Source organism: Aphelocoma coerulescens, chromosome 13, assembly GCF_041296385.1.
Source record: "Aphelocoma coerulescens isolate FSJ_1873_10779 chromosome 13, UR_Acoe_1.0, whole genome shotgun sequence".
NCBI lineage: Eukaryota > Metazoa > Chordata > Aves > Passeriformes > Corvidae > Aphelocoma > Aphelocoma coerulescens.
The window spans coordinates 12696913-12712892 of record NC_091027.1 but is presented as its reverse complement, the minus strand read 5'-3'; the positions used below and the strand labels follow the sequence as shown (position 1 = coordinate 12712892).

Here is a 15980-nt window from a genome sequence, read left to right as displayed (position 1 = left end):
CAGCTGGTAAGACACTGTGAGGAATGAGACAACTATTTGTAGAAATTAAAACAATTTATTAAAACAGAAAAATTGAAAAATTGCAAAAATTAACAAAATATAAAAATTTGGGATCCTAGTGGCTCAGGAGGTATGCCCCAGGAGCGCAGGGATTCAGGAGCTTCAGGCTTAAGGCAGCTCTGAACCTCAGGTAGAGAAAAAAAACTTGCAGTGCTAGGCTGGTCAAAAAGAAATATATATATTTCTAAAGGCCCCTGAAAAAGAGTAGGTTTCTCCAGCACTGAACTTAGCAAGCTGAAGGGGAAGGGGAAATGAGAGGGGGCGTGTCTTTCTCTTGCACCTTTATAGCTTTTGCTCCGCCCACAGTCTGCCCACAGTTTAAGGTGATTGGTGTTTTCCCTTTGACAGATTACCTCTGTCAACCAATGGCTCCTCCTTGTCAGAGGGGTGGTATTAGTTGAGATAAGAGTCATGGAGCTTACGGGGGTATGGCTATGGGGGCTGGGCTGTTTGTTGCAACTGGGGTTTTTAAAATCTGCCTTGAAACCAAGGTACAAGTAAAACATAAAAAAATACATCCAACACATCTTAAAACACTTGTAAAAGTATACAGTAAACACAGGAAGACCATAAAAACTTGATCTGTGTACCTGGGCTGATGGGTTAATTTTAACATTCAATTTAAAAATATTAAGCTCAAATTAATTAAAGCACTTAATATGCAAAGACCAAGCACAAATAGGGATTTCATGTATGACAACACCAAAAGCAATTTTAATCAATTACTCTGCCTTTCCCTATGAGATATTTAAATTTCATATGCTAGTTTCTGAACCAAAGCCAATCTATAATTTATTTGAACTAAATCACTGTTCCCTCAACTTCTTTTGTAGGCCCTTGAATAGTTTCCAGAGTAGCTGCTGACTCTTAAATAGGAATTTCGGCTATGTCAGTAAGATCTTTCCTAGTTTAGAATGAATTTGTTTCTGTACCTCCACTAGCAGGGCTGTGAAGGCCTAGGGATCAAAAGTGCTTTTTTTTGGTCAAGAATGGAATGAACTTTGCTGGTAGCACTAAAGATGTTTTGGAGGAATATCCCCATTTTGCCTCTAAGATGACACTGACGAAACATTGATTTGATTTGCTTTGAGACAGAAGAGCGACCTTCGGGTTATATTTGCACTATAAACTGCTGGGAATATTTGTCAGACTAGATTTGACAGAAGCTGGTCTTGTGTTGCTGAGTTAAAGGCAAGAAGAATTTAGGGAATGATAGGTGGGTAAACTGAAGACTGAGTAAGTGTTTCCAGCTGAGAGTTAATATTAGGTGAGGGTCTTGCGCCATGAAAGACTAGAAAAATACAGCACTCAAAGCAACAAAAGATAACACTTGAATTCAGACATTATCTCATCTGAAAGCTTAAGAACATAAACCACTAGACAGCAATGGAGCCTTCATGGAAAAGCAGGAAATCTTAAGGCACATGGCTGGAAGAAAAGTCTAGTTATGCTTCATCTAGCACTGAACTAGCTGCAATAATGAGAAAGGGTGAACTCACTGAAGAATCATGCAGGGCACATGTCTGTCTTCTTTTATACCTGCATATATTATATACATATATAAGATACAGTATATAGTATGTAAGATAGATATCTTGTATCTGTGTATCCTCTCACCTTTGCAGGTGACAGACTATACTGCAAGTATGGCTGCTAGTACAATACTTCTCTTTTTAAAATAGATGCAACCTTTTCTAAGAACAGGAATTATGATCTGGAGCACAATCTTTCCTTTGCCTGAAGATAACAGTGTTAGTGGCTTTATTAGCAATAAATAAAAACTATATTACCTTTTCATTTGCACAGAATCATAAAATATTATTTATCTGACTCTGGGTATGGTAGGGAACAACACATCGGCCAAGTCATGAAACCCAGATACAATGTGTTATCTACTGACATATTTAGTAGCACAGTTTTATTTCTTATATGGCAGATCCTTGTTTGCCCAAGAAAGAGTGCTATCAGCCGCCATTCTGGTGTTCATTTGGAGGAAAAGAACGCTTTTAGAAATGTCAAGTAGATTCTAGTAAACATGCATTGTTAATGGCTAAATAAGTTTGAAAATAACCAAGTTGAAAGAGGTCCTCAAAGGGCTTTTTTAAGAGTGTTACTATGTTCTTGTTCAAAATGGGGATGGCAAAGATGCTTTTATTTCCTCTGGTGAGAGAGGTTTAAGAGGAAACTGGAATGATAGTTGTGACTAACAGGAAAAACTTTAGATTTTTTGACCATGTCTTTGCATGACCATGATTTTAATCTGTCACTATCGAAAGATATAAGCTGGGTGTCCTCACAAAAGCTTTGGCAGTAGCAGTCAGAATCTGCTGTAATGAACTCCAAGAACTTCTAATGCCGCTCATCCTTCCAACCTGACAGCTGTTCTAAGGTTTTATTCCTATTTGCTACCATTGAAGGTGGTGTGTCTAATGTAAAAAGGAAAATGAATGCTTTTTCACCTCATGTTCCAAGGCATTTCCTATCAATGATTCCAACTGTCATGATTTGGCTGATGTTAGATTATCAGTTTTCTCCAGTGTATTTGTCTCAGTGTATTTCTGAGAAGAATACTCTTAAGGGTAAACCAACTAAGAAATACCATGTAGCAGGTTTGGTTTGTAACTGGGCGGAAACACCAATTTAGTGTAGTGGTTTGGTCCAAAATACTCATTACTGTTTACCTTCTGTGAGATAAGAATTAGGAGAAATGCAAAGCAGGCACCAAACTTTAAAGAATATAAAGAAGTTTATTAACAGACCTAAAAGAGGGGAAAAAAAAATCATACCACACCTTCAGAACACTTCTCCTTCCCCCACCTTTCTCTCTTCTCCCAGTGACAATGTAAAAAGACAACCCTTGAGATGTTCAGTCTGTTTACCACTTCCATAATAACCTTGTTCAGTCCATTTAGGAAGAGGAGTCTCTCTTGTCAGTGCTATGAAAACATCGCAATGAGACAGCCGCCTGGGTTGGTTCTCTGCTTGCATGTGAGAGTCCCTTTCACCGACTTGCATCTTTTTCCACAACTGCTTTTGAGGTTCCACTCTTGAAGTTTTTTGGGGGTACAATTTTAAGGTTGAGCCATTCAGAAACAAAAGTTCTCTTCACCCATCCCTGGGAGCATTTCATCTCTAAGAACAGAGGCCCTTCTCCTTCCCTGGGAGCAAAGGGTCTTCTTCACCTTTAGGACTATCTCTGGGAGCATCTCTAGGAACTGAGGTTTTCTCCTTTCCCATTTGGAGCAAAAGTCCTCATCGCTTCCATCTCTCCCTGTTCAAACTTCTCATTAAATTACAGCTGCTTCAGCATCTGCCTATCTCAGTGCAGGTGCTTTTGCTCTCAAGTACATGTTGAATGCTCCACCCCCCTTGCCTTCATGAAATTACAAGAGGTACTCTGATATATCATAGCTTTGCAACAGAATTTCAGCTTTAAGCATCTCTTTCTTCTCCCTCAGGTTTTCAGCTCTTCATGGCACTAAAAGGGTTAATCTCACCCAGGCCTTGCATCTGGAATGAAGCTTATCACTGTTGGTCACCTGACTTCTGATGGACAGCGGTGCAGCTTCAGCTGAATCTTGGCCGCACTGGAGCAGGGGGAGGGGGGGGGAAACGGAGCCACTTTGGCTGCTCACAGCAAGGCTGTGGGGGGGTTCTGCAGGTGGAACAGGGCCCTTCAGCTCCAGGATGGCCGTGGCCCAGCCCAGCCTGGCCCGAGCAGGGCCTGGGCCTGGCCCACTGGTCCCTGCACAGGGCCCGCAGCCACCTGTCCCAGCGCCGGAAATGAGAGAGAGCTTGGGGGGGGGAGTTTGTCTATTCTTAAGTGTGGATCACAGAGGTGGTCACAATTTTAAGTGGCTCAAAGAATTGTCCATATTCAAACTGGCCAGCTGATAGGTTCTGTTAGGTCACAGAGGAAGCTGTAAGCACCCCTTTGCAAGAACGTCACTTCTGGGACTATGCTTGCTAACCCATGACAACCACTACATTTATAGCTTAGAGAAATGCTCTCAAGACAGCTGAAGAATGGGAGATTAAAAATATAATGCAATTTTTAAAGTTATTATGAGAAACTTGAGGTTTTAACAAGTAGTGGACAGGAGAGTTCAGTTTTCCCTTTTTCAGCCAGGCATTTCAATTTCACAAAGACTCACTGAGTGCCGGATGATGCTACTGTGATTTTATAGCATCTGAGAAACTTGTCCTGTTGGTTTACAGTCATTGTTTCAGTGGTGACTCTCAGCCCGAAGTCTTCCCTCAATTCATATACTCTTAGTTAAGGAAGATTTTGAGAGTGCCCTCTTCATTGTGGCAGATCAGCTGGTCAGAGAAATGTTCTCTCTTCAGACATATCTCTTTTCTTCAGAAAGATGGGATGAAAACAAGTTTAGATTAAAAGTGATTTTGTTTTCTTTCTCTTCCTTCAGAACCCAAAGTAATAATCAGCTCCGATTAATGGGTAGGATTGGTTACATAGAGAGCCCTGGAGCAGGTGGCTGGAACACACGTGTGTTGCTAGGTGCCTTTGTCAAACTATTTAACTCTTTTTAATCTCAGCTTGTCCCCCTCTAAAACAGCAGGGTAAGGGTCAAGTATTTATCCTTCTTCATTAGGTTTATCATTAAATTACCATAAGTGTTCACAGTGAGCATACATGTGCCCTGAGTTATTCAAGAAGGTTTTTTGGTTTGGGCTTCTTTTTTTATGTGAAATTTTCTTGTATGTTAGAAAAAAATCATATGCATAGAAAATGGCTCAAAGCGTGGAGTGGAGAGCCTGGGGATGGCTCTGGATGAATCCTCAGCCAGTGGGAAAAGCTGCTGAACAGCAGTTCTCAAGAAACAGGTTGAAAATTAAGCAGGCAAATAGCATCACAACCATGGACCCAGGGCAGAGAAAGGGTCAGACCTCAAGTAGTATTGAAATTCAATAAGGACATAAAACATGCATCATTTTTCCTGCACTATCTATCAAGACTGCTTTCTTACTCATTTGTATTTAATGGGTACAGCCTTAGAAATATTGGAACATAAAAACCAAGACACCTTCAGTCCCATGGCAATTAAATGTTCATTAACAAATCTGTATCTTCTCCTAATTCACTGTTGCCATGCATGAGCAACAGGTGAATGTATCATCTGGCTTGCTATGATAGTGTTTAAAAGAAATGTCACATCTACTTTTCAAGTAATTTTTCTCATTAGGTTTTGAATACAAACGAAGCATTAAGCTTGGCTGCAACACTCTGTGGGGCTGAGCAGTGGAAGAAATCAGGTGAATTTTCAAGACAGTTTAAGGTTCCTTAAGGTTCTAAAGCTGAACAGAAGAGGGAAATTAATAAAAACTAATTTATTTTGTCAAGTATTTCAGTCTAGCTGGTGAAGATCACTAGGCCCCCTTGGTCTTCAAACAATGTCTGTATGAAATTGCACAAGGGGATGAACCTTGGAAACTGCTGTGGAAAACCCAAGCACTTAATTGTGTCTGTTTAAGGAATCACAAACTACTGCAGAAGAGGTGAATGTATATAAATAAATGTACATAAATAAATATAAATATGTGGCTATAATTCAGCATTATTGTATTACTTGGCTGTAGACATTCTGTTGGCCTAGAATGTAGAACATAGAATGCATGACAACTTCGGTCCAAAAGGTAGTGTGATACATAAATTAGACATCACCAAAGAAATGAAACAAGCTTACAGATACAGATTGAGTGGACGACAGGTTAAAAACCTAATGTAGGTTTTTAGGTACGTTTCATTGCCAGTCAGGTGCGTCAGTCACAGCTTGCCAGCTGTGTTTTAAATGAACTCTTTTAACTTAACAGCCCTTATGCTGCAGCTGCTGGGAAATGGTACATGAAGTAGAAAAACCTGCAATCTTTCTCTTTCAATTGAAAGCTGATATTTTAATATCAGTTCTTACTATGCTCATATTATTGTTACTGGTGTGAATGAACAAATGAACAAATCCTAATTGGTTTAAAATCACATTAGTCTGACAAACTCGATCATTGGAGAGCTGCAAATTAATTGATTTATAAGCAGTTAATTTATTCCTTCTGGGAAGATGTGATAACTATTGTTTTCTAGATTGCAATCTATTAGAATTTGGTGAAGATTAACACCTAAAATGAATGACTTTGCTGAAGAGATGAATTAGTATTTGGTGTGATTATGTATACACTTAGAAATCAAAGGAGGGGTGACATTACTAGATATTAATACACTAATTCTTCTTCCATAAAGGGAATAGTATAAAGGTTTGTAACAATGAGAGCTTCTCCTGCAGGGACAGAAAACCACAGTGGCATTGTCACAGAGTACATGCCTGTACTGGAGAGAAATTCCCATTGCTTTCTTCCTGGGGGTAGAGTTCAGGTAGATGAGATGGAGTATTTGCACTTGGGCATCTCAGTCACAGAAATCTTAAAATCTGACTTTAATTATTGGATATTGCTGCTGATTTGTCTGGAAGCGTTAGACAGCAGGGAACAATGTGAGCTTCCTGCAGTTGCAATGCCAGGGGAAGTCGATTTCTCAGCCCCTCTTAAAATCATGGTGGGTAACTCCTCTGAGGATGGGATAGATGCAAGGAAAGGCCTTGATGGGACAGTTATTTAACTCAAATTGTGTTATAATGGACCAGTTCAAGAAAACCTATTGTGGGCAAAGGATAAACAGCTGCAAGTATATGCAAGAATTTTTTTTTTTTTTAAATAAAGGTGTTTATCAAACCATAACTGAAAGAGCTGGACTGTGCAGCAAAGAAGCTTCATAACTCACACCCTTGTCCCTTTATTTCATTCCTATCTCTACCCAACGGTAACAGCTTTGTTAAATTACCAAAAATTCAAGAATCCTAAAGTAAGGAAGCAAAACCCGAGAGAAGGAATTTTTTCTATGTTCTTTGTGTTAGACTTCAACAGGCATCCAAATAAAATCCCCAAGGTCCTTAAAAGACATTAGACAGACTGACCATGAATCTTGCCCTTACCTCCTCGTGCTGCTAAAATTGTTGCTGACAACAAAGATCATTGCTTCATCTTTTCTGCTTATATTCATATTTTTGGTATAATTAAATCCTTGAGTCTCTGTTTTTGTCATGGAGCCATGGCAATCGCCTTTAGTTTTTATTGTCTTATGACTACATATAAAAGAAGTAATGGAGGATAAGACAGCACAGAGATTCCAATATCACTATCATAAAATATGAATGGCACCAAGGTGGTTTATATTCCTCAGTTTGCAAGATGCCTCAATGTTTGAAAGAAATAAATATGTTGCATAAGTATTGAAATGAATAGGAAAGAAAGGTTTTGAAAATGAGGTAAACATGGAATGATAATAGAGTGTAAGATTCTTTCAAACAAATGTTAATCCATGCAAATTTGTGTGGCAAAAAACCCACTAGATAAAAAAAACCCCACAAACAGCAGCAGATCAAAACCAAATCCCAAGTGTTACTTGCTATGCATAGATTATTATTTAAAACTTCTGAGCAGACATTGGCATATATGGAATTGACTTCTGAGAATATTGCCCTGCTTAATTTACTTGTTTTATATCTATAATTGAAATGGGGAGGAAGAACTTCACATGCTGATTCCCCAAAGGGCCCATCACAAATGCAATTACTCAGATTCAAAATTATATGTTAATGTATGATTTTGGCACTGTCTTTATATGTCATCGGTTGTTAATTATTTGTCCGGTATGGTACAGGTATAAAGTATAACTCCAGTCAAAATGATCAATATTTTTCCATTCATGTTTTCATAATTTCCTAGATAAAATATTTTAACAGGAGCATCTGAAACTTTAAAAGACACTTAAAAGTACTTTTCAGAGATCCTAGATTTTGCCTGAATTTTTGGAACTATAGAACAGATACTTATGATCCCGAGGCTTGCAAACTGATTCAGAAATAGAACAGAAAAGTTCTTTAGACTTTTGATTTAATTATTATGTGTGGGAAGAAGTCATTTTACAAATTGTTTCATTTTATTTTATTTAAGTGGAAAGTTTGGACTTCTGCAGTTTTTTATACAGTCTATATTGCTTGATTTGCAAACAGGTATTGTTGCTAAGATACAATGCAGTGAGCAATCTCTGTTAATGTATTGATATATTTTTAGAATCTTTACATTTTTACTCTATGTTACCACTTAGAATAATAGCTAATCCTAAAAACAAGTTCTAATTAGTTTTCTCTTTGTGGGTGTTTTATGAAAAATACCCCTAATGGAAGTACATCAGAAGTAAATGTGGAAATGCAGAATAATCTGAACTTCTCAGTTCCAAGTGGTAGGGCATGGAAGCAACTCTTGATGTCTGAGCACCTGCTTTCACAAACACAAATTAAACTCATCTCTGTGCATGTCAGAAATAGTCCACAGCTTGCTTTCTTCTCAGTAGGGAGCAGCTCCTTGCATGTATTCCCATGTTGCAGAGCTCCCTGCTGGTGCCCCAGGGCTGCTGGGAGCAGGGAGAGGTGGGAGGCTGGACCAAGGCACACGTGGGGTGGACAGAGCAATGTGGCGGCTGCGGTGCCCTGGCAGGGGCAGGTGGAACCAGCACAACCTTGCTGCTCTGGCCCTAGCAGAGAAGGGGAAGAACAAGGAAACTAGAAATTGTTATTTGTGTGCTATAGGGCTATATCTAAACAAATGATTCTTTCTGCATTTGTGAGATCATATCTATTGCTCATGGAGCACTTAACAATCCATTCCTGTCACCTGTCACAACACAGTGAGTGGTCAATCCACATGTTTTGTCTGGGGACTTAGAGCTACCAAGCTGAATACTGGAAGGACATAGAAATCATTCTTTAAATACTCCAAAATGCTGTCATTTTGTCAGCTTGTTTGTCACAAGTTCATGTGCAGTCTGCACCTACAGAGAAGATGGAAATTGAACTCTGCCACACAATTTAACACGTTGTGTCTGAAAACAATGTGCCTTCCCAAAGCCCTGAACAGGCAAACTTGTCTCATCTTTTACTTCTGTTGATGTCCTAGTGGTGGAGCTCGTTCTTTGAGAATTTTTAAACAGAGGCTTTAAATAATTCCAAGGGTGATAATGTGAACATTTTTCAGTGAAGCCTCTTCCTCCACTGAGGTATTTTTGTATGACTCTTTTAACAGGTGAATTTCTGTGAAATGGTTCCACTTCAGTGGAATTCTCTATTTCACTAGAGAATATTATCATATTCTCATAATTCTCATAATAACTTAATTTCACTGGTTTCTGTAAAGTTCCTGTAGGCACCTAGTAAAACTTGTACTTCCAGGTCTTGTGAGATCCAGATTTTCCTTGAGGAGCAGTTTATCTATCTAGAGTACATATCCCATGATGTGTTTATATTCTCTTATGGCTGAAATCTTGTAGTAGATCATGGGAATTGTACTGTAACTAGGGGGTCCAGTCTCTAGGGTGAGAGAGGACTAACGATACCAAAAGTTAAATTCTCACAGATTCATATCCTGTAACTTTCATTAAAAAAAAAAAAAAAAAAAAAAAAAAAAAAAAAAAAAAAAAATTAAGTGGATTTGAATGATTTCTAAAGATTTTGGGAGCAGCAGAAGAAAATGCATCTGTCTTCTTTGTTCCATTTCCCTGTGTAATGGAGAGATGCTTCTGAACATATTATAAACACAGTATTTGGTGACCTTTTCTGAAAAAGTCTTTATCTGAATTTTTTACATCATTTACTGTCATTTTCTGTTGTATGTGTTCTGTTGTAGAGCTGACAACCAGCATTGACAGAACAGCAGCAGTGTGCATATACCACATCAAGAGTTCGTTCTTCACTTTTCATCAACCAAATTACATCCACAGTTGGTCTAAAACACAGCAAATTATTGGGAAGCTAAGTTTCCAGTTCTGTCCAGTCTTTGCTTTCTATGTAGGCTATCAAAATAAATAACAGTATCAGATTTCATTAAGATTTTCTGTGGTTAAATCTCCCTCTCAAAAATGTTTCCTCTTCTAAGATGAGGATAAGATAGGAGCATATAAATGCATTTTTAGGTTATTTGTGTATTAAATCAAAGTAAAGAAAGATAGGGTAATTAATTTGGTTTCTTTCAAGGGTGTTTGCTTTTTGTACTAGTACACCATTAGTTGTTATCTTTAAATACTTCTCATAATTACTTCTTGACTAATAATCCCTGATTGCACTTGACTTTTAAGTTTACCCTTCCTGATTAGAAAGCCAGATTCATCAAGTCAAAAACAGGAGTCAGGAACAAAATTATCATAATGTTAATTGATTTAGGGGAAGGAAAAAAGGTGTGGGGTAGTGATGTGTGGCAGAGGGGAGAACCTGAGACAGTCTTTAATGTATGCTTGCAACAAGAGCTCCATTTTTCTGGTGCCTGATACTTCTCAGGTACAGGCAGTAGGGAGGAAAATTTATCTGCCTTAGACTCTCTGAGCTTGTGCATGAAAAATGTAAATCTGCTTTTCTAATACTTTTTATATTAAATTTCTGTCAGATATACATGTAACTCCCTGAAAGAATTCACAAAATTAATTAAAATTGATTCAATGAATTTTCAAGAGGTAGATATTAGGGGAAAGTCTGCCAACTGTGAGAAGCCTTTAAAAAAGCATTAAAAAACTCCAACCTGTCCTGTATTTTTTCCTTGAACTTTCAAAAGCTGTTTTTTGACATCTCCTTTAGCAGTTGTAACAATGTTCAGATGAAACTTGTTCATATTAAGTGAATAGAGTTACTTTAAAATATATTGACTGTCCATTTTCCATTCTCCAGCAATTGTCTAAAATAAATATACTTGCCTTCCACTCTTGGCTAAACATTTTTGTCTCCTTCTGGAGAGGGACTTACTGAAAGAGAATTAATTAATTCGGGGGAAAAAGCAGAACCCAGCAGCATTTATTATGGCACCTGAAAGTCAGTAGTGCATACTATTTTTTCTGAAAGCTAATGAAACATATAATTAGAATTTTCCTTCTGATATTTTTGGGGGTTTTAACTATGAAGTCTGTGCACTGGGCAAGCAGAACAGTTAAGCAGGATTGCTCAGATTCAGAGCAATTAGTATGCTAAGAAGCACACATACTTTTAGGTCATTTGTTTCAAAGTGCTTGTATCCAAAGCTGTCTTCTTTGAATATAAACAGTGCTTTTGTTTGAAACTATATGAACTTCAGGATGGATAGTATTTTCATTTTCCTGTATTTCTTATTCTCCTCTTGCAAGAGAAGAAACCAGAATGTTTTATAAGTAGACTGAACATAATTTGTCCTGCTTCTTCATATGTAGCTAAAAATTTAATTTTTGAAACATATTATGTAAAACTTCTCTCTAATGGAATTATTGTAAGGATATTGATGTTAATGAACATGTTAAGGTAGTGCAGACTTTGAGAGACAGAAGGTATAAGTCCCATCCTGCAGAATCTCCTTAAAAGTATGGCAGATAAGTGAAAACAGAAGAAGAGATCTTCATATGTAGTAGCAATATGATTCCCAAAGATAGTTCAAAACTCTCTGTTAAAATCCAGTTATTTTGGAAACCAGAATAATTTCATAAAAAAGGACAATTAAAAGCACTTAAATTGTAATAATTACATCTGCTTTGTCAAGGTTTTGTGAGTTGTATGAATTCACAGACCCCCTGAGCCTCCCTTGATCAGCATAATTTAGGGATTAGTTTGAGAGATACTGAAGGCAGTAATCTGTCACCTTGCTCCTTTTTAGTTGTACATCCTGTTATGCCTCTGTCTTGGGGTCATTTTATGGTAATACTGTATTCCCCTATCATCTGCCTTATGCCCAGAAATGGGTCCTGCAGCTTCAAGCTGGGTCCGAGAAAAGTGGGGGAAAGCTGGGCAAATTCTTCAGCATGGTTTGTGTTCAAGGACTCACATACACACTCCTCCATGTTTCTTGGCTCCGCTTGCAGCAGGAGAGAGGCAATTCGTGCTTTTAGCTAACTTGTTAGCTAAGGCAAGAGGTTTTTCCCAGGACTGCATACCGACATACCGAAATCCTCCAGTAACTTCTTCTGGAATGGTTTGGCCTAGCTGTGATCCAAGAACCAGATCATCGGACCCTGTGGACCAGCAGGGAGACTGCGGGGACACAACATCCTGGCCTTGGGCCTCGGGAGGGGCCAAGCCAGCTACAGAAGAGAACTCTGAATCCACCAGCTTTCTCCACAGCAAGAAGGTTCAATATTTAATAGTTATTCATTTTTTCCCATGCTCTGCGGGCACTTTGTTTGTTAAATAAACAGTTTTTTTCACTTTCATCCAAGAAATTCCTTTTGTATTTGTGGGGGAGGGAGTGCCGAAACCTGTGGAGGAAACATTCCTTCCAGAGCATTTCCCCCTAAACTTGTCTCAAACCAAGAACGCCTCTTAATTTATAAATAAGAGGACCAGATGGCAATCTCCTATCATTGCTGCTCATTTGTTGTCCACATTGAGTTTCAGCTTCTTACACAAATTGAAAACTTGGCTAGGATTTTGTTCTTGTCCTCAGAACTGTTCTTTTTAATTTTAAAATGCAATTTGTACCAGTCTATTTGATTCTAAGTTGTATGACTTCTGGCTGTAATATAATGTTTCAGGTTGCATTAAACTTGTTGGCATGAAGGCACTGAACCTAGCAGATGTTTTTGGACATGATGCCCTTTTCAGTGTTTATACTGGCAGAGCTTAAGCCAAGCTATGGAGAAGAGGAATCTGGAAGGGCTTCCTTCACTGTCTTGCCCCATGTCCCAGTTCTCTTTCAGAAATACTTGCAACACTGAAAATGTGTATGGCTGGGCTTGATTAGCCCTAAGGAACTCTTGAGTTTATTTAAATTTCAAATAAATGTATGTGTTCATCAGCTGATGCTGTTCCCCAAGTAAGCCACAATCCCTTATGTTCTGTCATGAAAAGAACCATAAGTGGACAAAGTGCTCCTTACCGCGCAATGTGCTGGGTTATTAGAAGTACTGAATTTTCCAGATGCACTCTCTACTCGCAGATAATCAGGATTTTACATGTGTTGAAGTACAACCTCCTATATCAGCCACATACAAGGAATAAGTTTAACCCCTGGGCAGGAACAAAAAAGTGGATGTTTCAAAGTGCTCAACAGTCCCTCTCTGGGGTCCCCTCAGAAGGGAGGGGCTGCTTGAAGGTAGGTTTACTCCTCGGTGAGCTCTTACTAGCAAATTTCAGCTGTTGGGTTAGGAGCAGGTTAAGAGTGCATTTAGACTTTTCAATATGGGTCTCTGAACTAAAAAAAGTCACTTGGATATGTGATGAATGCCCGTATTCATCAACCCTCAAAATATTCTTGGCTCTTATGTCAATTTTAACTTCATCACAGCTATTCTGCGAGACAGAATTTCATGGGAGTTGTGTTGTTTGACTTTGATAGGCACCTCAGAAATCATCCAGCTAAAAACAACACACAGTCATAATCTGTTATAGAAATTTCTTTGAAGAAATGATCCAAATTCATTATGTAATATATTGGCATCTTTAGCATCTCAACTGGTAGGATTTTTTTTTCTTTTCTTGGTGCAGAAAATGTGGCATATTTAGCAGCTTCCGAAATTGTTTTTCTTTTTAATTGCTATCACAGGTTATCATAGAGATGTTGAAAGGACTATTGAGCACTTGACAGAAAGTTCAGGATTTAGGATATTCTTGAGGAATAGCTGTGCTGGAAGTTTATGATGCAGAGACTAACAGTGTTAGGATACAACTCAGTAGTGACTACTTGCCAGCTGGGACAAAGAAGCCTCTCCAAAATGGTGACCTGCCAGTCAGCCTGTAAATAAATGGAAAAGCTTCATTTCCCAAGAAAGCAAGTATTTAGTCAGAAATCCTCAGGGCTGCTTTAGATTTTTATTGCTAAAATTCTGCTTTTTGCAATTATATTCATATGATGCAAATCAGCCCATTAAGTCTTACTTTCTAGAGAAGTAAATTCAACTTCCAATAAACAAATCAACACTCTATCAAGATTTTTAGTTTCTTATCTCAGTTCTAATCTAGATACCAGTGAGTAAACAGAGGCAAAGATCAGTCCTGTGATACTCATTGCCTTTGTCTGCATAAGAGATTCTAATTTCTGCAGTTAATGTTTTCTAAATTATCCCAGCACTAGAAAAAGATTTTACTGGGTTGGCAGTGAGGCTGTGCTCCTCGAAATGTCACTTTGCATTAGAATTACCATTTCTCACAACTCTAATGAAAAACAAAGCAAACCCTCAAATCATTAATGCATTTCCAATCATTGATTTTGTTCTTGCTTTTACTTTTTCCCTGTTAAAGTATTTTATCATCCTTAATATTTTATCCATACCTTTGAATAAAGTCATAAACCATCTAAAAATTACACACCTCTTCTGATTTTTTTAGTTTTGTTTGTTGATTTTTTTGTTAGGTTTGTTTTTTTTTCATACAGAAAAAGAGCACTATCCTACATGGCTCCCCAGTAACAGTCAATTACTGTTAAATGTTAGCTTTTTAACTGGATAGTTACCAAAATCTCCATGTCCTTCAACTGCTGTTTCAAATGCCTCAGCTAATTTTGTAGCCATCTACATGGAATGCCAACACTCACTCAGTAATTTTCAATGGCTAAGTCCCTCATAATCCTTCCTGTGTCATCTTAAATTATTTGAACTGCTGCTTAGCATTGTGCTGTCAGCAGTTTTGTATCTCTTTTCATTGATTCTATCAGCTAAATTGTTCCTGTAGAGAGCATCAGGACATAAAATGGATGAGCAATACGAACCAGCTTAAGAGTGCTGTCTAAACACTCATCCCTGAAGAGTTACATACAGATTTCATAATGCCTTTGGCATAGACTAACTGCAGATCTTTATAGTGTTTCCCAGTAAATGTCTGAAGGACAGAAGCAACTCAAGCACCCTTCAGAAATGTGTCATTATGCTATAGCAGTAATTAGACAATAGTCACTGTTGCAGTCTGGCTGCAGAATGCAGCAAGGTCATTCCTGCAAGGTCTAGGTTAATACATCTGAGCAACTGTCCAGTGTGGAAAATATTCAGTGTTACATGTTATCATTTTTCTGTTCAAAATTTCCTTGGGAAATGATCCTCATTTTCCTAATTTTTCATACCAAATACAGTATGAAGCACAATTGGTTGTTTCTAAGTGTATGTTCTATATAGAAGAAGACTGATATCAATATCTAAAACAAAGCTGAAGTCCCCTCTCACTCAAAACAAAAATAGTCATGATTGAGAAGTTATTCCGAGAATGGACATTTTCAAAATATTCCCTTTTTAAGAAACCCAAGAAAATTTCCATTGCAAGCTCTTGGGGTGCTGGGTTTGCAGCAATGACTGTGCTGGACTTTCATAGAATTGGGACCCATGACAAACTCCTTGTGGGGTGACCTGCCACAGAGCAAATCTCAGAGATGGTATGGGATTGTTTCTAAACGCTGTTACTCAATATCCAACCATCTCAAAAAGAAGACATGGTCTGATATTCTGCAACAGAAACTACCTTTTTCTTTAAAGAATGGCTATATTGCAGATGAAGTTGAGGTATAAAAATGGTCCAAAGGCATAACCATACTATCAGTTAATCTGTAACAGACTTTAGCTATTATATTTTGGTCACCTTTTTTTTTTCCCCCTCAAAGATATGCAATGTAGTAGGGATTTGGACACCCTTCTCATCAGATGCCTGTGATCAGATGCAAGCCATTGACTTTAAAATAGTTCACACCATTTCCACTTTTAAAGTCTCTAGCTCCAATTTCTAGTCAGAGCAAGAAGAATTTACCAAATACAGAATGAGGTCTGAACTATAATGAACATTATTTCCAAGAGTAAGGTCTACTGAGACTATAATACATATAGTACCAATTTTATTAAGGAATAAGCTAATGTAGTAAAATGTTTCTAA

At 38.0% G+C, this 15980-nt stretch overlaps 1 protein-coding gene across 3 annotated transcripts in view; it reads left to right on the top strand.

Moving 5' to 3' along the window:
* Positions 1 to 12300, top strand: part of LOC138118303 (uncharacterized) — a 234410-nt gene extending 222110 nt beyond the window's left edge. For all 3 annotated transcript variants that reach the window (XR_011155086.1, XR_011155084.1, XM_069029208.1), the window contains one exon: positions 9811 to 12300. Coding sequence is in view for 1 of the 3 variants with exons in the window: in XM_069029208.1 (XP_068885309.1) it covers positions 9811 to 9992 (182 nt within the window). In the remaining 2 variants the exon portion in view is untranslated. The remainder of the gene's footprint in view (positions 1 to 9810) is intronic.
* The last annotated feature ends 3680 nt before the right edge of the window (positions 12301 to 15980 follow it).